At 32.4% G+C, this 22,029-nt stretch overlaps 1 protein-coding gene across 1 annotated transcript; it reads right to left on the minus strand.

Annotated features, from left to right (window-relative positions):
• Positions 1-1,102: 1,102 nt before the first annotated feature.
• LOC131853922 (alpha-(1,3)-fucosyltransferase C-like) lies at positions 1,103-3,346 on the minus strand. Its single transcript, XM_059205012.1, has 3 exons — positions 2,913-3,346; positions 1,980-2,414; positions 1,103-1,382 (listed from the first exon to the last, which is right to left on the minus strand). The coding sequence occupies exons 1-3, from the start codon at positions 3,344-3,346 to the stop codon at positions 1,103-1,105; spliced, it is 1,149 nt and encodes a 382-aa protein (XP_059060995.1).
• Between the last annotated feature and the right edge of the window lie 18,683 nt (positions 3,347-22,029).

A 22,029-nucleotide genomic window follows, 5' to 3' on the forward strand; every position in this document is an offset into this window, starting at 1 on the left:
AATTGTATATAAAGTGGGCTGAGGACTGGAGATTCTGTTATTGTGTAATAATTCTTCCATTTGAAGAATTGATAATACCGATCACGGTTTTTAATGATGTCATTCATGGTCTTGTCAAGTGTTTCTTCACCCATAGTTACATAATGTAAAATGTACTGAGTACAATGTATTGAGTACAAGTTTATGGTTATAAATAATACGCCGCACATATAACTAACCCTACTACAATCTGTTAATAATAATGTCTCTTTATTTGCAGAACAATATAGTGGAAAACATATACCAATCAACAAACAGGATTAAAAGTTAAATTAACACCGGACCCGGCGATAACGGACTATCATACATACTTATAAGCATGCGTTTTAATCTGTTAAAACAATTTAAACTTTCAATCCTTGTTGGTATTGATCTTTGCATGCGGGTTTCATTTGATCTTGTTTTGGTCAGTTTGCGAACAATGAACTGGCCAGGTTGTTTTGCTTGTATTGTTAATGTGGCTTTTGTCTGGAGCGTAGTTTAATACAATCTACTTAGATAATATCTATGAATTTATTACTGGTACAGACAATAAAATTTAGTATTATATATTCTTTATTGCACTTACATATATATAATAAGAAACCACATATTTATAAATAAAAATGTGAGCAAGGGTGGATTTGAGATGCAACGTTTTTTGAAAATATATTATTATTGCGAGATATTGAGTCCTTGGGTATGCGGTTAATAGATACTTTGCAGGTATTTTTTTGAAGGAAGATGTACGAATGGCGCACTTTGCGTTATAGGCTAGCGGTATCAATGGAGGACGATGACATGAGGAAATTAGGTTAGTTAGCCCTTAGGAAAGTCACCAGGAATTATTCTGCGTAATGCCAAGTAGTTAGGTTTTGGTGCTATGATGCGTTAGTACTCCTCATTAGGAATTGTTCTGCACAGTCTGCCAAGTAGCATGGCTACAGCTCTGTTTAGGTGCCCTGATTAGTTAGTGCTCTGGAATGATTACGTATGAGTTCGTTTGAGTTACGTTTACGTATGAGGCCCACTGTACCCAAATGACGATAAAACATGTGTTAATCGTTTTCCATTCAGAATACATTTAAATTTCTCCAGAGGTACTACACCGGTTGGTATATGAAGGGTTCCACCATTTTCTGAACTTACTGAAACTCATCCTATGCGTCAACCAGACATGATTGTTTAAACTGGCACAAAGACTGCACAGGTTGAGGACTGGAGATTCTGTTATTGTGTAATGATTCTTCCATTTGAAGAATTGGTAATACCGCTCTCGGTTTTTAACGATGTCATTCATGATCTTGGCTAGTGTTTCTTCACCCATAGTTAAGCCATTAATGTAAGAGTTTGGTGGGAGGAATCTGTAAATGTAATCCTAATTTCAGAAATCATAATTAAGACAAATAATATATTTATTTATGTCGATCCAGTCGTTTTCGATCAATCTAGGTTTTACATGTTACACATACCTACAGAAGTGTTATACGAGTACATTAAGAATTTCAGTTAAAAAAATTAGTTTTTCATAATAATTATTATAAAACAAGGCATAGGAATGTCAAAGAATATGGCATAGCACAAACATTACAGTACATTTTGGTACTGTTCATGTTCACTATAGCTAACATTTTTAGTTTCTACGTTTATCAGGTTATATAAGAAAAACAAAACATTTATTTAACGGCGTCTGTGGTATAGCGGTTTATCATACCGCCTTGTTTCTGATGGTCGCGGGTTGTATTTCTCGCCCGGTACAAATATTTATATCCATGAGTGTAACTATTTAAGGTTGTTTTCTATGCATATTATTCATGTATTTAAAAAAAGGAAATGTACGAGTATCTATGTATTTATCAGTTCTCTTAGTAGCCCAAGTAAGTATAACACAAGCTCTGCTTAGTTTGGGACAAGTCTGTGTGTGAATTGTAAAATAAAGTAGTAAAACAAAAAAACCTTACTGTTCATAATAGGCCCCTCCAAATACAATCGGCACTGCATTATTCTTGTATGCATTCAGAATATCTTTAGTAATATAATCTATGGCTATAGAATCTTCTAAGGCTAAATAAAAGAAGTAATTCTTCCTCAGTCTATAATAACACGGAGTCATAGTATTCCTTTTGCATCTCATAGAACCGCATTCTCCAAAAACATCTACAGTAAGGTTGTATTTGGACAGATGATACTGCAGCTTCTTTAAAAATAATTCTCTTTTACTCCTGCTCTCACATTTGTCTAAGAATATAGCGGCTGCTTTAAATTTAGTATCCAGTTGCATTCGAAGTTGATTATTAATTGGAGTCATATTCTGGCGCCAATTTATGTTCGAGCCTAATTCTTGATCATGTTTATTGTTAACCGTGATGAATTTGTACGGGATTGTCGATTCTAATCTGTGAAGAATTTTTATAAAAAAAAATTATAAACATTTTAATAAGTCTGCTACACATGCACGGGTATCTCTCTTAATAAGACGAGAATTTAAACTACTTTCACCACGCTAGCTAGATATATGGTTTACTTTGAGTTTTCCTTCTCTTGCCTTCTGTATTGCCTATAGTATTGTTATTACAGACAATGATATAAAGTCTTAAAAATAAATTGTGCTAAAAAGAATATTGTAAATAATTAAATTTTTCTTCATAGACCAAAATTCCGAAGGCGCAATGTCATTTATTTTCTGTTGAATGAAAATTGTGTGAAATATGCATTTGTTCTTGGTAAATATATACTATTACTAGTAAATTTTACATATTTCGTATATCAGAAAATACGTGACGTGAGTGAACTAACGCCAGTCAAACTTGGTATCTTGCGTTATTACGTTGATAAGTTTACTTTAAGTATGGAATATTATTTTATCTGTGCTTTAAATAAGTAAGGCTGTATACCTGTAAGTCCAAGTCCAGTTAAAGAAATCATCATAAACTGGGTTACAAACTGGATAATTATCTGCTGAATCGTTTATAGCAAAAATGTACTTCTGCATAACGGATCTTGTGACTGGTAAGTCACCACCTTTCCCACTTAGATCTTGTCCATTAAAGAGGATAACATCAAAATATCTTAAATCGCTAAATAGATTTCTATTATGTGTAATATAACAGTTTTTAAAACTACACTCTCGTTTCACAAAAGCTTCTTGACCGTCCTCTACAATTCCATAGAAACTGGTCCATACCAATATGTACTTGAGATCAGGCAGAAATCTGATAACCTTTTTAGATCTAAAAGTTTTAATAGATCGTTGGCTCACCATGTAGCTTAATATGATTAAGCAGATTAAATGTATTATCAATTTAGACGACTTTCCTATACGAGCCATAGGACAATTCCTAGCACACTGTATTATATCGATTGTCAATTTGTTCGACGGCAGATAACGTCAGGATAGTTTGTTGTCTCATAATTGTGGTAATGAGTAATGTGGGACAATGCACAGAGATATGCTACTCTTGTTTATGAATACCACTTTCAGTGTTGTGAAGAAAAATTCTTCAACTTGTTATCATTACCACGTGCTATAAGAATTTTAATTTGTGGTGGTGAAAGTTTTAGAAATAATGCATTCTAAAAATGTACTTTTAAACTAAAAATAACTATCTGTTCAAAGTTTTCCTTAGAAATTATAAACTAGTAAGAATATCAGAAAATCAATATAATATGAGATAGTAATTAAAATTGTTGTATTTGTTAAACAAATACAGCAATTTTAATTATTATCTCTTAAACATATGTAACATTAAAGGATTAAAAAGAATAAATATGTAATTTCTAAAAGGGATTCTATTGTTGTATTTGCGTAACATTTTTAAATATGATTGTTTATATTATAAATTTATAATATATATTCTAGTACTACAAATATATGTAATTTTCCACTATTTCTTCAATCATCCGTATTTTACAGATTGAATCGCTCGTGTGTGAATACAGAAAAGTATAATTTGATTTGTCACAATGTGATTTTCGTCCCATTTTTTTCGAAAACGTCGACAACGGTGTAGCGTATTGTGCATATGATGTGGGTCCGAAAGCGGACAGCTCAGGACAGAATTGTCCGGCCATTTCAATAGCTCACGATTACTGTTGTTGCAAGGAAATCATTTTGATGGACGCTTTAGAAACTTTTTGTACAAATCTCGACTTGCTTAATATATGTACATTTGAAGTACAAATACAATATCTAAACTAACACTATATAGGAGGGATTATATTTAAAAGCATTTCGCTGAGTCATAAATTTTATTTATACAAAATTATTCAGTTTTAGTAGGTACGAGTATTATATTAATTTCTACATTAGGAACTCTAATATTTTTACTATTTTTGTAAAAAAGCTTTTATTCGCTTTATGTGATATTATTTTTTAGATATACCTTTAATTGAATTGAATTTATATTTAACTGAACAGAAACATTATTTGGAATAATAATGAACTTTATTTTTTTTATAACTAAACTTTATTTTACTAAAATTTATTCGTATATGAGTATTTATTACATTTCTTACCATTCCAAATTGGATTTTTTTAAATTACTCATGTCCATGTTATGCACAAATAACTGCAATAACAGTATGCTACTCCTTTTTATAAAATGCTTTGAAAATCAATAAATGCAGTAGTATTCTAAGATATTCAACTACAATGCGAAAACTTTAGGGTTGGTTATATTTCTAGGTACACATAAAAATGTGTCTTAATTTATATGTCGGTCTCTGTAAAACTAGAGAAATGATCTGCGGATTTATGGTATACCTTTGTTTTGTATACCACTGTAATGTGTTATTTATATAAGTTGTAAATGTTTTGTAAATTGTTTAACTGTGAAAGTTATATTAATTAAATAAATATATTGTATAATGAAATGACCGAGAGTGAACCAAATCCTGGTAATTAATGAAATTACTTATCGGTTTGGAAACTCGTTAAATTGTATCAAATCTGTGAATCTGATTAAGTATCTACAAATCGTATTGTTGTTTCTGATTCTGATAATACATATCAGATATCGAGCGGTATGCTTGTACTAGATATCGCTGATACGTTTTGACATTGGTATCTTTTAGTGATGGTGGTGACACATACAACAGCGACATCTTATATGTATATAGTTTGTGTTCCTCTTAATATATGGTGTATTAATATATTCTGGTATCGCTATGATCTGTCAACGCGTATCTAATACCGAACGATATCTACACATCGTTATTTTTATATTCTATATCTAATATTCAAAATCAATACACATACGATTCAATATCGCCTAAAAGCGATATTAACTATGCCTACCATTCACTATTATACTGGGTACATCCCTACTGAACCTATTTATCTTTACGACAGTTGTGTCGGATGAGATTTAATACGCAGATACGCTCAGATTGTGCGGTGTTCAGTATTCAGTCGGCGGCAGTGATTTTCCAATGAGCGGGCTGGTACGAATGCAAAGACGCAATGTCTTCGTCGAGCCGCGGCCACCGTACTATTCTGCCACGTTGAACGATTTTCTTATACCTCATTATTTAATTGTTACATATTTTAATTAAAAGATACATTATATTTTTTAACATAATACACATACAAGTTTGTATATGTTAGTAGTACATAGTCTAGACTAGAGAGAGATTTCAATGATTTTTCATCACGATACGGCCTGAAGTGCAAGATGTAATGCAAGATGCAATATTTTGTTTTAATGTATCTACATTATTATATAATTGTAAATATACCTAGTACTCGTATACGAATTGTAATTATGAAAAAAGGTATTTATTTAAAATAAAAATTATTTTTTTTTATGTCGGCTATATTGTTTGTTTTGTATTGTTCTACCTGATAAACTTCGTGTACAAAATTAAATTAAACACTGAAAAATTTCGTGTAGCAAACAAATCTATACTATTTGAATCACTCTGGTCAAGCAGTATAGATATAAAACTTATATCAAGCTTCATCCCTCAATTATTATGTTTATTTTAGCTATATTTAATTAAATGTCGGTACTTTCAGAAGATGGTATCTTCATAGAATTTTGTTCCATTTTCATTGCTTTCAGAATACACCTGCCCTCTAAGGTAAGCGGGGTCTCGTCTTGCTAATGAGATTCTTTGGCTCGCGGTTTGCATTTCAGATCAGTTGCTCTGTCTCATCGCCTCCTGTCGTACAGAAGCCTTTTCCTAATAATAACATCCAGTACATTAGAGCAATACAGTTTTTCTGTCAATACAAAAATATGAAATACTATTGACATTTGTTCGTAGATAGTATTTGATAGTTTATTAACAGTTGTAGGTTTTTTACAAATGTCGATGGTAGTATTGGAAATACTCTTACCTACATCTTATTGTTGTAAAAGTTTTTTTTATCTAATCATTATAATTAGAATTTTTTCCAATGTCGTCATTTCAATATAACCAAACCAGTAACTAAGAATAAGTATGACGTCCCTTTACATACGAATGGCATTTATGATATGATTTGTGTAAAAATGGAATAAATTGCGAGAAGTGAATGTTACAATATTGCAGGGTGTACCGGAGGAGTATGAAAAAATCCCTTTATTGAAACTAGCTAGGCCGTTATCCATTATGTATTAGGCACTTGGGACCACGTGGCCATTATAACACGACACCTATTATATATTGTAATGCTATGCGTATATTGTGACAAAATTCAAAGTAGACTTTACAGAAAATCGTATGCTGGGACTGTCTATGTTATATATTTCTATAGTCAAAGGCATGTTTATGTGAGCTATTTTTCGGTTGGAATGATGATATATGGGCGGCCAAATTTCAGGGTAAGCAAAGAAGGAGTCATACGTAGCAAAACATGTGACGTATTACTGGTTAATTTAAGTTGACCATATGTAGATAAAAATGCAAATACCTTAACAAACTAATTTAAGCTACTTTAATGTTGTCAAAATATTTGCACCTACATTGTGCTATATCCTTTTGATATGTCTTATTGATATATGACGTATCAATATGATGTATGCTACGAAATTTAATGACGTGTCGTGTGTGATTTTGTTAACGTGCAGCAATAATGTGAACATATCTGCAATATTCAGTTTTTGCCCGTCCCATCTACTCCCCGGGGGGCTACTGTCTATGACACATGCGTGGGACAGAATCTAAAATGGGCCCCTTGAATACATTTGCTCATCGTATATAAGATGCTCCCTTTTTGTCACCATATTGTGAGATGTGATAGTGTTCTTCAATATTTATTATGAGTACTTGCATTATTCTTTTTACAAGCTCCTGAACAATGTTTTGCAAGTGTTTTCGATATAACAGTTATTGTCTACTGGCAAGCTCTGTTTTGGAATTATAACGAAAAAGATAGGATTCGGCTGGATCGTTTATTTTTTAATTATTTGTAAGAATTTGTTTTAGAACTTTAGGACAAAAAAACAAAGTTTTGGTTTTTGGTAATATGTAATTCTATAGTTTATTTCTAAGCGATTACAATTATATTTATTGCATATTTAATACTACCTAATTTGATAGAGTTGTATTTCAAAAGATCCGTTCAACTGTTTAGTTAGTTTAGTATGGATTGTATTTGGTATTATTTCATTTATTAGTTACTAATAATGAGTATTTTCGTATACTATTTAATAGATTTTGTATAGTCCGATGTGATGTACCAAGCACTTATAACAAAGAAGACATCGATCAACCGAGTCGAACTACTACGCGGACAGGGTGACCACGCGTCTGGCTCAGCTCGATCTATCTTCATCTCCCGGGCCCTGGCGCCCCGTTCTCATTGTCCCTCCGTGATATATTGCCGGTTTTGTTTGAGATCCGTCGTTTTGTACCGTGCAATATGCAGACGTGTGAATGAAGATGTTGTTGTGATTTATGTTACCATTTTTCTTTTGTACATTTCCCATTGTCAGTTATCGCGAATGATTAATTATTTTGTGGTTTTTAATTATTAGGGGCGGAAATAAATTATCACATGTCATTTTATTTTTCATACATTTACTAATGTTTAAAGTAAGAAGCGTATGGAAAGATTCGGGATGAAGTAATTAAAACTGCAATGAAAATTCCTGTACGCTCAGGCGAGCAATAATTTCTACGAAGAAAAAATATAAGTGAACTCCAGTTTAAGCATAAACTTCGTTTTGTAATAAGAATTAGTTTGGTCCCTAGTTCATAAGTAGTATTAACGCGGAGAAAGGGTTAGACATTATTACTTCGCGTTTTTTATGTTTATGATGCTATGTACCTATTCATTATGTTGATAACAGTTTGCAAATATGTGTATTGTGTATGTGGGGCACAAAAAAGTACGGCGATTATTATTCCTAGTAACTAGGGATTTTATATCAAAGAGAAACCACGTACTACTTATGAGAAAAATAAAATAAACCTTATCAAGTGTAAAAAAGTATTAAAGTCAGTTGAATATTATATTCGGATTACATTTTCGAAGTTTCAATAGAATGCTACTAAACCGGATTAAGATAAATATTGAGACTACTCAGCGCTTGATGTTGTTGAAACGGTCAACCCGATATCGTCATCGGAATTTTTTTTCGTATCGGCTTGCATGGAGCAATGAGAACATACACCCAATTGACTGATAGTCACAGTGTAATGGCGAGATTGAGTGATCACGCTCCAATCTGACAAGTTAGTTCTACTTTTAGGCTGATCGATGGCCCACATGTCGAAACGTTTACTAATAGGTCCCGAATGCGTTATTGATTGTATTTCTTTTGCGTTTACACATAATTACACGTACGATTCATTTGTCTGTCTCATTCCTTAGTATTATGGAAATAAATATAAGTTAGTGAAGTTTTCTTTTAAGAACAAATAGAAATATATATCTAAACAAATATCACACATTCAATTTTATGCAAATTAGTATGACGAATTTGAACTATACATTCCCTTTATGAGCACTACATAAGTAGCAAAGAATAGATTTTATGACAAAGTTTATTATGACGATCTGGGTGGTCTAGTGAAACAGCATACCGCCCCTGTATAGCGCAGCGATTTTTAAACATTTGGATTTATGAATATCATTGATCTAGGCGTTGTCAATTTGTATATATTTTTTTTATTTATTTATCATCTTACCAATTACAGAAAAAGTTAAGTGATACAAAAGGCGGTCTTATCTCGAAGCAATCTCTTCGTTCTTACCGTTGTGTGGATAAAGTAAAAATAGGAAAATATAAAGGTATTATGTATGTTTTTAAAAGAAAAATATTTGTAGGTGTTTCTATCACTTGTATGGTACAAGCTCTACTAAATATAGGGGCTAAATTACGCGTAAATTATTACGATTTATTATTATTATTTTAATATTATATTCGGAATTATTATAGTTATTACAGTTTATGAGTTTTTATGCGATAATATGTATGACAAACGAATGTGATTCCATAAGTACCCTTAAGTTTCTAGTAGATACTTTTCTGTAACTTTAATAGCGCTAAATGCTTAATACTCTTTCTAAGAAAGACTATTGAATAAAGTTAAGTTTTGAAACGTTCGAAACTTTAGTTGCTAAGCCTCTCAGTATAGGAGTGAGGCGCCGTCTTGAAATCCCCACAGGAACTTTTTGAATTTTTAAAACATTTTCTTTTTTAAATCGCCATTGAGGTTACAGAACTGTGGGGATTTAGCAACTTAGTAACACCTCTATTGGTAGTTGTTTTATAAATTTTATAAAAATACTTAAAGTACAATTTAAACTACATGACGCGACAGAGAAACCCTCCATGTAAAGCTTTTTAGACTAAGGCTGAGGTCTACCAAGTCTACTTGGCACTAAGTCTGACTACCTCTATCCAGTAAGGTGAGTTGTGTTTGAAGGCTGGTGAATATCACAGTGAAATTATACTAGATATGGAGGCATGATGCCTATAGTACTCTGGTTTGAAAATTCCCAACATAGGAGATGTTGGCAATTTTCAAACCAATTTTTTTCTCTCAAAGTGATGAAAAATATATATTTTCTAAAATTTATTAATTAAATAATAGATGACGTCCTGCAGTGCTTTCTTTTAGGCATGATAATGGAATGGTGCACCCGCCTGCGCAAACGGTTTACGCTGGCGGAGCACCAGTGAAGGATAATAAGATGAGCATTAGGTCAGGTCAGTTTGGGCTAACTGTCGTGTCGTGTCGTGACAAATTCATCAGGAATTTATCACGATGGTTTCCAGGGGTAACCGCGTGGAGGTCAACCTGACATGGTACATTGCTAGTAATGGGGTCAATATCACTAACCCCCCCCCCCCCCCGCGCAGTGCTTTGTCTATATGGGGCCATATGGTGTCAAATGTATGTTTTATTTTATGGGGGGCGGAGGGGGTTAGGCTAACTGACCTGACTTCATGCTCACTTTGATACCACACTGGTGTCAGCCAGCATAAACCGTTATCACAGACGGGCGGCGTTATTATTTTAAGTAACTGGAATATTAAACAAGCATACGGCTCACCTGATGTTAAACACCTAATATACATGAACAGCACCACAGGTCACATATATTCAGCAGGCGATTAAAAATGTATGTACACCCAACTGGCGTTTTACGAGTCGTCGTCTCCTAGTTCCGGGTGTTTTGACATGGAAATAGATCTGTCGGTCCGATGCAAATTACTGAATAATCGGCTTATTGAGATGCGGCGACAATGATTCCTTGTTGGCATCTCTATGTCGTCAGTTGTTCCACATCGATCCACGCCGCGCTTGTTTAGTTACACAACCTTTGATGTACTTTTGGGAGATGTTGACAACCCTAGTTGGGATGAAACAGAATATTTCTACAATTTTGAGTAAGTATATATATGAGTGGTAAGTATGATTATGAGTTAGTATAATTGATATAAGTATGTAATATCATGTTATCTGTGATATAAGGTAACTCGCTAATGGAAACAACTGTTATATACACGTAGTGGTTTAGTAGTAACTTCACGTTCGTTACATCATCTCTTACATTTTTAGGAGATCTCTTGTATTATTAAGGAGGTAGATATATGTAATAATAGTGGTAGGTAGGTAGTTACACATCAATAGTACAATTAGCTTAATATAAATAATATTGTTAAGTCAAGCATGGTTAAACTACCCAAAAAAAAATGTTGTGTGTATGTTTGTAATTTTATATTAATTGTTTTTCTCTAAATGCATGAAATGAAAATGATATACGAATAGGAAAAGTATATACGGTACTCGAACAAAATTTTTTTAATTCCTTGTCGATCTGTCTGTTTGTTGTCTATCTCTGAAATGGCAGGGCCGATTTTGAGGCGACTTTCACTCACAAATATCTAATGTTATAAGGCGGAAATTAGCCTACTTTTATTTAAAAATAATTTATTGTAATAAAAACAAAGTAAATGAGTAACTATATGAATTATAAGAATAACGGTTTTTAATATTATGCACACTGTTAGAATAATTAATTAGAATATTGTAAGATTCCCATAGGCTCTACGATAAATTAATAGTTTATACATATATGTTAGGTAGATTTATGAGATAAATAGAATCCATGTCAATGCTCATATAAACACTATTTATTATAAATGTTTGTATTGTGCGAGTATTAAATCTGCGAGCATCGTAAATAAAGCAATGCGCTGTTGCCGTTAGACCACTATGGATCAACCAATTTTACTATAAATCTAACTGTAAATTGATTAATTAGTTACCAGTCTCATTCAGTCGATAAATTATAACGAGATTCTGCACGAGTTTCGTTAACGTCAGTCAATGGTGTTAACGCGGCGTATATCACGAAACACATTGAACAAACCCCATTAACGGAAGCAAATCACGAGTTATGAACTAACCCATCGGTGCGCAACCCTAATAAGTATGCTATATTAACGTACGGGGCCCATCTGCCTCCGCGTTCAAATTTGAATGCTTCATACATGCTTTTATAATGATAAACTTGTATAATATCATAGTATAATAAAATTATATCGCTTTGCTGTTTGCTTAGATCTTTTAAACTATGGCACGGATTTTAATACAGTTTTTAACAATAGATAGAGTGGTCTAAGACGAAGGTCGGGCTAGTAGTAGTAGTGGGTAGCTAGTAAAATATGAAATAAAAAAAAATTAACCGTTAGACACTAAAAAGTACTATAAAGTATATCTAATTAAAAAAAATTGTTGAGTTACTATAGATATAACCAAACTTAACTTTAAACTGTCAACTTAACATAACTTAGTAATACTTTTATTGATGATTCTATTTGTTTATATTTTTCCTTCCATTTATCTTAATTTATCTTAGAGTCGTATTACATAAGCGACGTGCTGTTATAGAATGTATAAATGTAAAACTGTTCCCCGTATTGATCTATTGTATTTAAAGTGATTGTTAAAAAAATCTTCATCAAAATTTCATTGTCACATTATAACTTGTTTAAGCGCGCTGACAGAGCATAAAATCAGTTTTTATCACTCCATCTCGGTAGCTAAGTGAGGGCACGGACACGGCAAAAGTTCTGCCGTAAAATTAGGTATAACCTTAGCAAGATCACTCAAAGTTGTAAGCGGAATTTATGTTTTATGAGGAAAAATTGCTGAAAGTCGCCACTAGCATACCTAATTCAGATTTTTATGTTGCTATTTTCAAAATACAGGGTGTTATAAAGTTATAGCTTAGAACCAGAGGTGTAGGTAGTTCTAATATACTGACTGAGAGTCGGTTTAAAGAGATTTATTCTGCGAACAGTTTATTTATCTGGATTACTTAGGTATTTAATAATATTGTCACAATTAGAAACTATTCAACTAATATATTATAAACATATATAAGTATACTAGTTGACGCGCACAACGACATCTACGTCACATTTTTTATTGCAGCTCCAATTAGCCATAGCTTGATGTTGTATAATCTCTACTCTTCCAAGATATATAAACTATCCAAAATTCAAAGAATTTTCAAAATCGGGGTATCGGTACCGATTACCCCGAACATCCAAACTCACAAACTTTACCTTTCTATAATTTTAGTAATAAATTTATCCAGCAGACTAATCAGTATAAACATAATTAAAAAGTATAGTACGATAAATATATAAGTAACAAAATATAATATTCTCTATGGTGCCAGCTTGTTTCATGTTTCACGTACATATTATGCTCTGAGCAGTAAGCAATTTAATTCAAAAGCAAATTGTGGTTTGAATGCGCAATCGTACTGCATATTTGGGATTCCTCGTAATTCTCTTCGCTTGAATGCAACGCGTCTAATTATTGTACGCAACACCCATATGACACAGTTTATAAAGTTAGTTGTACACTTAGTATTACAATATTCTTATTATAATACTAAATTGTAGACTTTACATTATCCTTAAGAGAAAAAGTGTGAAATGATGCTCCCGCCTGGGCTGATGGTATGCGTTTACGAAGCCCCACTCGAGAATGATAGGATAACGATGAAGTTAGCTCAATTAGCTCATCATGACTAATTTCTAGTGAATTCAGTATAAATTAACAATGTTTTTCAGAGGGATGTCAATCTAAAATGGTACCTTCCTAACAAATAGAGTCTTTGTTACTAACAATCATCTACCAACTTTCCATTTATAATATACTAGCTTCTGCCTGCGACTTGGCAGGTAGGGTAATCACCGATACAACTAATTCGATTTTAAAAGATAATTTGGTATTTGATAACTCATTTATCATGGAAGGCTATAAGAAATATATGTTACGACCAATACGAGCGGAGCTGCAATGAATAATGTTGCAAAAACGGGAGAAATGTGACAAAGTTGTAGCTAGTTTGTTATTTGCGATTTGAATCGCTAACTGTCTATTTACCTCCATAGTGACTACTGACCAATTAAAAAGCAAATAGAATAGATCACGTCAAAGTTGTATCGCATCCGGTACACAAGCGACGTTCCGACGTAAATCAATTACGACGCTACGTTAAATAGTTGGCAATATTGGCCGGGAGCGGGAACTATGTGAGAAAATTATAACAACGGTAGGTTTGGAATAACGCATGTCCCCCTTATCCAATATTGCATATTCCATGAATATTCTAAATGCGTTGATAATTTATATTTTTAGGTACTATCAACATGAAAAACCAAACACAATGACGGCTATATAAGGAGTGATAACAGTTGTCTTTTTTTATGAACAGCATCATAGTAGAACAGTTCAGACATAGCAAGATGTTTGATCATGTCTCCTTAATCTGTATTTTTTTTATAATTTCTCAATTTTCTTATCAATCACAATATAAATGGAGTAGATTTTATTGTTAGTTCTATTTAGCTCAAACTACTTTCCTAAGATAGGTGCGATTTATTTTATAAGTGTCTGTAAAACAACAAAATTATTTTTTGTTTAATAAACTTCTTCCACAGCAGAATATGTGAACCTATATATCGTTCTACGTATTCTATCTTAAGCCTATCAGTCCTAAAACCCATATACACTGTCTTATACCGACTGTGTTAAGCCAATAGCTCAATGGCGATTAGCAAGAGATAGGTCAGGTATTGTCCTTTGAATTATTGTAATTGCTGCTGAATCTATTTGCAGATGTCGTACAGTAAGATTAGTTAAATATAGGATCAGTAATGTTATATGAGATTCCCAATAGATATAATTTTCATTCTATTTCTTAAATATATTAAATTAATTTGAAAGAATAACGCGTTGAAATTTTTTAATTTATGTTTGTGTTTCATGAATGAATGGCTGGATGAATCATATTCACAAAACATGTTGTAATTATGGATCAAATTATTAGCCTATATGGCTGAAGAAAGTTGGGAAAAGTTGGTACAGAATACAATATTTAATTTTATGAAAATTTTCAATCTAGTATGAAATTAATCATATAGTAGATGCTATATTTATTGTTGCTGTTTAATAAAGTTTATTAGTTACTAAGGAAGTTATTTAGTTCATTTAATAAATATTTAGTTACACTCTTAATTTAAATACAGCTGAAAACACGCTTCAACTACGTCACAACAAGAAATTGCAAATATTGTGTGTATATTTAGAATATTATATTATTTGCAGGATACATTTCAAAAATATGTTAGTAAAGGCAGTGATTCAACAAATCCAACCCGCGTACCGCCCATACGAGGGAATTCACTTAGCATATGACAAATAGTGCTGGAGTGACATGCTTTTAAGATACGTACGCAATCATATATAATCCATATCGGGCTGCCACGGGAAAGTTTGCATGTTTTGAAGTGGACTGAATTTTGTTTTGCATGCTATTTATAATGTGTTTTATACCGACTTTAAAACGGAAGCGAACTTCGTGTGGCTCATGTGTAGATCATGAGACGTTTGACATAGTTGTAGGTGTGAGGGGGTAGGTTCCTTTCTAAGGTAGATCAATTCTCACTTTGGTAGGTGGGAATAATGTGAGCAATGAACTCTATTACTCTCTACTCGCATTATTCTCTCTTACCAGACAAGTCTAGTATAAACCTGCTAATGCAACTTTGGATACTTGTTCTAGTTTATAACTTACTTCCGTTCTAGACAGGACGAGGTCTTTCAACGGGTTTTAGAGAGATTTCGGAGGAATACCTCGCGCTTCCACTTTTATAGAACTTAAATTAATTACAGCCATTTTTTGTTTAAAAACCTCCGTTGGTCAGTATTTTTATTACGTTAATCGATATTTTTCTCTCCAATTCGGTATTGATATTGATTATAATAGAAAGAGTTTTTACACTTGTCTTTGTATCATATTAAGTTTATCATCTGTCTTTAAAACAACAGTTCTTATTTGAATTATATTTTCTTCAAAACCGAATTAGATAAATATTTTTATAATGAAAACAAATTGTACTTAATGGTGCACCATTTAAAAATCTTATAAATCTTGTTTGTCCAACAATCATTTAATTATTATTTATTATATATATATATTATAAAAACTAAATACTGAGTTTTTATAAATACTAAGAAAAAATAATAAACATATGTATCGGTAGAATTTCATGGCAGCTAAACTGCCCCCCAGTTTACTAGCTACTGAAGTTGAGAAGAACTATGAGAGAATATGAGATTAGCGATGAAAAATATGACGTGCACTAGAGGACGGAAAGTCCTATCTGAATAAATGATTTTGAGTTTTTAAAATGTTTATTTCTATTTCATATATGAGTGTATATGACATAGTATATTTTTTTCGATATACCTATTTTATATTACAAATTGCTACTGCATTCTCTCCTAATATAGAGTGGTTGTAAGTCAAACAAAAAAGAAGAATGAAACTCTGGATATGTGGGCAGATCAACGGACTTTCACGATCGATGAAATTATCTATAGACCTAAAGTGGATGGAAGGTTCCTTATTTATTACGTGGCGCATACAGATACGCAAACAGTTGCGTAAACAATATTCGTTGGCGGGGCACCATTGGAGGTGATAATATAAGCAAGAAGTCAGGTCTCTAAGTCTGTCGTATGCAAAGTTACCAGGAAATTAACATGATGATTTCCAGGGAAGATGCTTGGAGTTTGACCATATGGATACAGTGTTAGCGATAGAGTTTCTTAATTTTGAGGTATAAAGAACAAAAATAAAGTATAAAATAAACAAAAATGAAAAGAAAAAAGTAACAGTGCACTTTTAGCGTCACCAAGCTATAAAAGGCTGTATAATAAGTGGCTTCCAGGTTTACATATATATCAAAAGTGTTTTTGTAATAAAACTCAATAGTAACAAATTTCTGTCTGTGTCCATGCTATTAATTTAACCACAAAAGAATAGTATTGTAAGTTTTATATTCATGATGATTATTATAGTAGATTCTAAATATTTATGCTAGTTATATGCATGAAATTTCAGATTAAGAATAAAGCATGATATTTTAGTCCTCTGGAATGACAACTGTTGATAGTATCACTGGTGTTACGTGATAACGTGATGATGATTGTTGCAATCAACGGGCAGCATGTTTGCCATTCCGATTCCATAAAATGAAATATAAATGTATAACCGATAATTCGCAGACTTAGACTTAAATGAATAAACATGCCTATTCATTTAAGTCTAAGTCTGCGAATTGGCCTAACTCCGTTGGGAATCAAAAAGTTCACTCATTGAACACTGGCCCTCGCCTCGGTAACTTCGGGTGGATTAAGTTTAGAAAACATTAAGCTGATGAATATAAGTGAAAAATACGTATACTTCTGGGTTAATGTTGTGATTGTTACTTCCTCGTAGATACTCGACTAATCCTGACATGACCTGCGTCTGAAATTTACTAAAAAAATAGAGTAAGTTATTGGATATTAATATCCGTGTGTATTTACATTATTATAATATTAGCCTCTGTTATTTATGTTAGTTCCAATTTTTATTAAGAAAGATTTTATTATGTTAAATACACGTATTTTATCTTTGTGTTTTGTACCATATAAAAAAAAAGGAAAAGTTTGTACCATTATAAATAAAAAACGTATAATAGTTGCATACTCAGAAAATGTATCATAATTTTTATTATACAGTGATATATAATGTAATAAAATCAGTATAAATGCGTACTGGTTATAAACATACTTTAAAAATACAACTAAACAACGGCATAAATTAGAACTAGTAATAAATTTGTACTAGTTAGGTATTATCGGTATCAAAATTAACTTGTTGCTTAGATTGGTAATTTCGACTATAGACTATCAATAAGGTGTAATAGACTCCTTGTTTAAAGTTGAAAGTATTATTTTATTTTTGTATTTTCCGTATTCGTCTGTTTCGTATTTAAGAAAGAATTGTTCCTATGGATTTCATAACAAAAACTCAACACATCCAAACGTAACAACATGGCGAAGAAGAATAATTGACAGTAACGAATCTATCCAACTTTATGACTACTGTATTACAGTGTTAATGTACACAGGTTACAGTCCGTGCCGACTGGAATTAGATAAATAACAAGTTGGCCCAACTTTGTTATATTAGTTGAGTCCGACCCCCATTTTGGTAAAACCGCGTGCGTCCTAACTAGCCAACTTTAGCCTTTGTCCATGTTTACTTTCTTTTGTGTAAAAGTTTCTTCTCACGATTCAGAGTAGGTACTGGTTCCGTAACTCAATCTCATCCAGAGATCGAACAATGGAGCTTTCTTTTTTAGCCGACTAGGAATGAATCGAGGGTAATGAGTTTCGAATGTACGATCTGAACTTCTGCGAAGCGTATAACTAAAAGAGTTTGATATATACTTTAATAAAGAGGGTAACATTCTTTTTTACCTAATAACGAATGATTTAAGGCTCTGTATTCTGAATTATAATAATTCAATGGATTAACCGAATTCAATGTCAAACAAATTACAAATAAAGAGAATCTAAGATTTTGTTATTTTTGGCTAATATGAACCAATAAATATCAGAAATAGAGCTGACGTTCTAGATACACGGATATTCGCATTACTTGTCATGAATTTCACATTGTCGAGTCTGGACGGCGTCAGCGTTTATTTGTTAAACAAAACGTAATCTGTGACACAGAATGGACACTATCCTATTCATTGCAGTGCTTGCTTATTCTGTTGATAGAAGCATACATATTCATACCAATCTTGTCTAGTTTTGTCTCATGAAACATTATCTCAAGTATACATGAAATATATCGATTGTGTCGCCAACAATTATATTTTTTGTAATGAATGATATGGAATGTGCCGCTTTGCTAAGGATATTCGCTGGTAGTGAGGCCTGATACCAGTGGAGGATGATAAGGCAACATGAGGTCTTGATAATTCCACCAGGAATTAATGGTGGTTGGTTGATAGTTTCTATGAGAAACAGGGTGGAGGACGACCGGACATTGTACTTAGGTGGCAATGAGTTCAATATCACCATTACTAAAAATTCGTGGAGATTCTTACTATAATTAATCCTACATACCTTTAGGATATTTAAAAAAATCATACGATCAAGATAATGAATTAAATGTATTTATTACCTTAATATCAAGTAAAATAATCAGGGAAAGCAATTAGTGTAGTTTATGATTCGCTTGTAGGTGCGAGAATTCTTTATTGTTATCAGCGTAAACAGACAGTGTAACGAGGGCATTAAACAAATGAAAAAAATACTTAAATATACTTTATTTTTTCTAAATATATAATATGTATACAAAACGCCAGGATTAATATGGTACAACAATATATTCTTTCATATGATTACACTTTATAACGGGCAACCTATTTAGTACATGTACAAAAATTTCTATCCATCCCGACATTATGTAAACATATACTTATTTTATTATATTTTTGTACATAGTTAACTAAATTTCTTTCCGTTTTTAAAACGAACTGACCTGAAGGGAAACATTGCTGTGTTAAACATAGAGATTTATATAAAATTAGTATATAAGAGTAGAATTGCCGCATCTCAGTCTTGGTTGTTCATAACTAATTAAATATTTTGTGTTGTTACCTGTTCGTGAAATTTAATATAATACGAAAACACAGTTTTCTGTATTACTGTCAGTAACAGGAATAAGATGTATTCGTTGTTTCTCTAATGAGATGGTACCTATTAATCCTGTAGTTTTGTAAAATTGTTGTTCTTTCGAGTTATTACAAGTCAGAAAAAAATAATCTAGAAGTTGTATATAAAAACTCTTTAATATTTAAATCTCTAGATAGCGCTACTAAAATATTTAGAAAAACACAGAATAGCACAGACTACCTAGAGAACTGTGTTATCAGATTAAATTCTATTTTCTTTTTATAATATAATATAATTTCATCATTACATAGTATAAAACAAAGTCGCTGTCGCTGTCTGTCCGTCCCTATGTTTCCTTAAATCTTTAAAACTTCGCAATGGATTTTGAAGCGGTTTTTTTTTAATAAATAGAGTGATTCAATAGGAAGGTTTATATGTATAATACATGTACACCCGTGTCAAGATTGTGCTAAGCCGGGGTGAATAGCTAGTATATTATAAATGCGAAAGCGTGTCCATCTATTTATTAATTTTTCAGAATTACGGCTTAACATATCCTAATAATAGTTAACAGGAAGATAGATTTTATAACGGAGATGGAGACATGAGATCTTTTATAAAAAACACAGAAAATAGCGGGAAATAGGTTGTGTTGAATACCTAACAATGACGATATACGTCTTGTCTATGATATCCACCAACTACGTAGAAAAAGCGTTACTCTGGACTGTGATAATATCGTATTTGAAGCTTTCATAATTTAGAAAGCGTCAAATGACAATAATAAATAGTAATATTCCTAAATTAGAATAGCTGTAACATTTAATGCGACAATGTAAATATTGGAGAGGCTCATAAAGGCGCGGCATCAGTTGGCATCCTGCCAGCCGCACCTAACTGTCGACGGAATTACAAAATCGTCTTGCAGATGTACTTCCAATATCTACTCTGTGATAAGTACAATATTTAAAATGGAATGAAGTTGTGATTGGTTCATTCACTGAGCAAATAAACACTGTTTTGAGTGGGCACTTACCATGTGAGAAATAAGACTATATTTTTTACATAACTAGAAAACAAGGCGGGCACCTAAACATAAAAAAAAACAATTACGGTATGGAAGGTATTATGACTATATTTGACACAATTTGCAGAATAATATGTTTTATCATAGCATCTTTACTTGATTTTAATCGTTCATATTGTCTGCATTATCAATGTAATATATCTCTCATTTCAAAAATTTCATAACTGAAAAGAAGTGTCATCAATCAGAAGACAAATTCGATGAGTTCTTCCACCGTTACGAGTTCCATTGCTGATTGTTATTGTTCTAAAAAAGTATTTTTCTTGTGACCTAGTAGTTTTACTTGTTATTTGCTTATAAGCAAGACAGAGCATGGCCTGATAGATTTGGCAAGGCAAGGAGAATAAAATATTTATTACGTCTTTCCAGTACAACGAATATATTTTAGACGGAGGTCATAAGCTCTGTCTTTAAAAAATCTTTAAAAAAACAAAAATAAATCTAATTTATCTTCCTACAAAAGTTATTAAGGCATCAATTGCTTCATAGATTGAATTAGCTACGTCTCCATATACATGATAGCATGCACTTTATATGAGCCAGTTGACGGCTACCTATCTACATTACGTACGATATGAAGGAATATGTTGGCAGTGCCTCAAAATAGCGGTACTGATAAGATAAACGCCACTAAGTGAATGTAAGCTTCAGATATGTGAGCGACGACGCGACACAATCTGCAATCTCTTGTAATTTATACACGCGATATGGTAATGAGGTTTTCAAAAGTTATACCCTATTTTACACTAATAGCCTTTATGTAATAAGATTAAAATTTTAACCCCTCATTTCTATAAAAATAAAAACTTACTAAAATTGGAATAGGGCAGTAAAAGAATCAATGTCAATAGTTATTAATTAAAATTAAATTAAAATAGGTTTTCAAAAGTTATACCGTAACATAAATGGATTGTAACTGCAATTATGAGAACTGCAGCGGGTGTTAGCTAAACCCAAACTTCTCGGTTTCATTACGCAATAGTGTACAAATTGTTATTTAAGAATTGTCATAATTATTCTTGAAATCAGCAGAGACAGAGGAGAGTCCATAGTTTTTATTTAGTGTCAGTCACATTTGAATATGATCTCATGGGCATTATTTACAAGTATATATACATCCAACTGTTATTGTGTAAAAACAACTTATGCAAATTGAACAAACGTAACCTAGGCCTGTGCACAACAAAAATCTGCAGGTTTTGCCAAACTGAAGAAGATACACTACTACACATCCTATGTGGTTGTAGCCCACATGCATAAACGTAATATCTCCTTTGGAAAGTTTACACTCTATCGTGAGGAGATAAACACCATCGTTCCTAAGAATATATTTTAATTCTTGTCACTGACGGGTCTAGGTAGAGAATTCTGAAAAAGGGCAAGCACAATAGATTTATGTAGGTCGCAGTGTTACAGATCCAAGCACCTGACAATACTCA

This window comes from Achroia grisella, unplaced genomic scaffold (assembly GCF_030625045.1).
Source record: "Achroia grisella isolate CSIRO2021 unplaced genomic scaffold, CSIRO_AGI_Agris_v1 utg918, whole genome shotgun sequence".
NCBI classification, from domain to species: domain Eukaryota; kingdom Metazoa; phylum Arthropoda; class Insecta; order Lepidoptera; family Pyralidae; genus Achroia; species Achroia grisella.

Bases quoted from the DNA above. Each gene is read 5' to 3' on its own strand.
- LOC131853922 (XM_059205012.1), bottom strand. From the start codon at position 3,346: ATGGCTCGTATAGGAAAGTCGTCTAAATTGATAATACATTTAATCTGC. The intron at 2,415-2,912 runs GTATACAGCCTT...AATTCTTCACAG, and splicing joins AACTGGACTTGGACTTACAG to ATTAGAATCGACAATCCCGT. The intron at 1,383-1,979 runs GTAAGGTTTTTT...TTACATTTACAG, and splicing joins GGAGGGGCCTATTATGAACA to ATTCCTCCCACCAAACTCTT.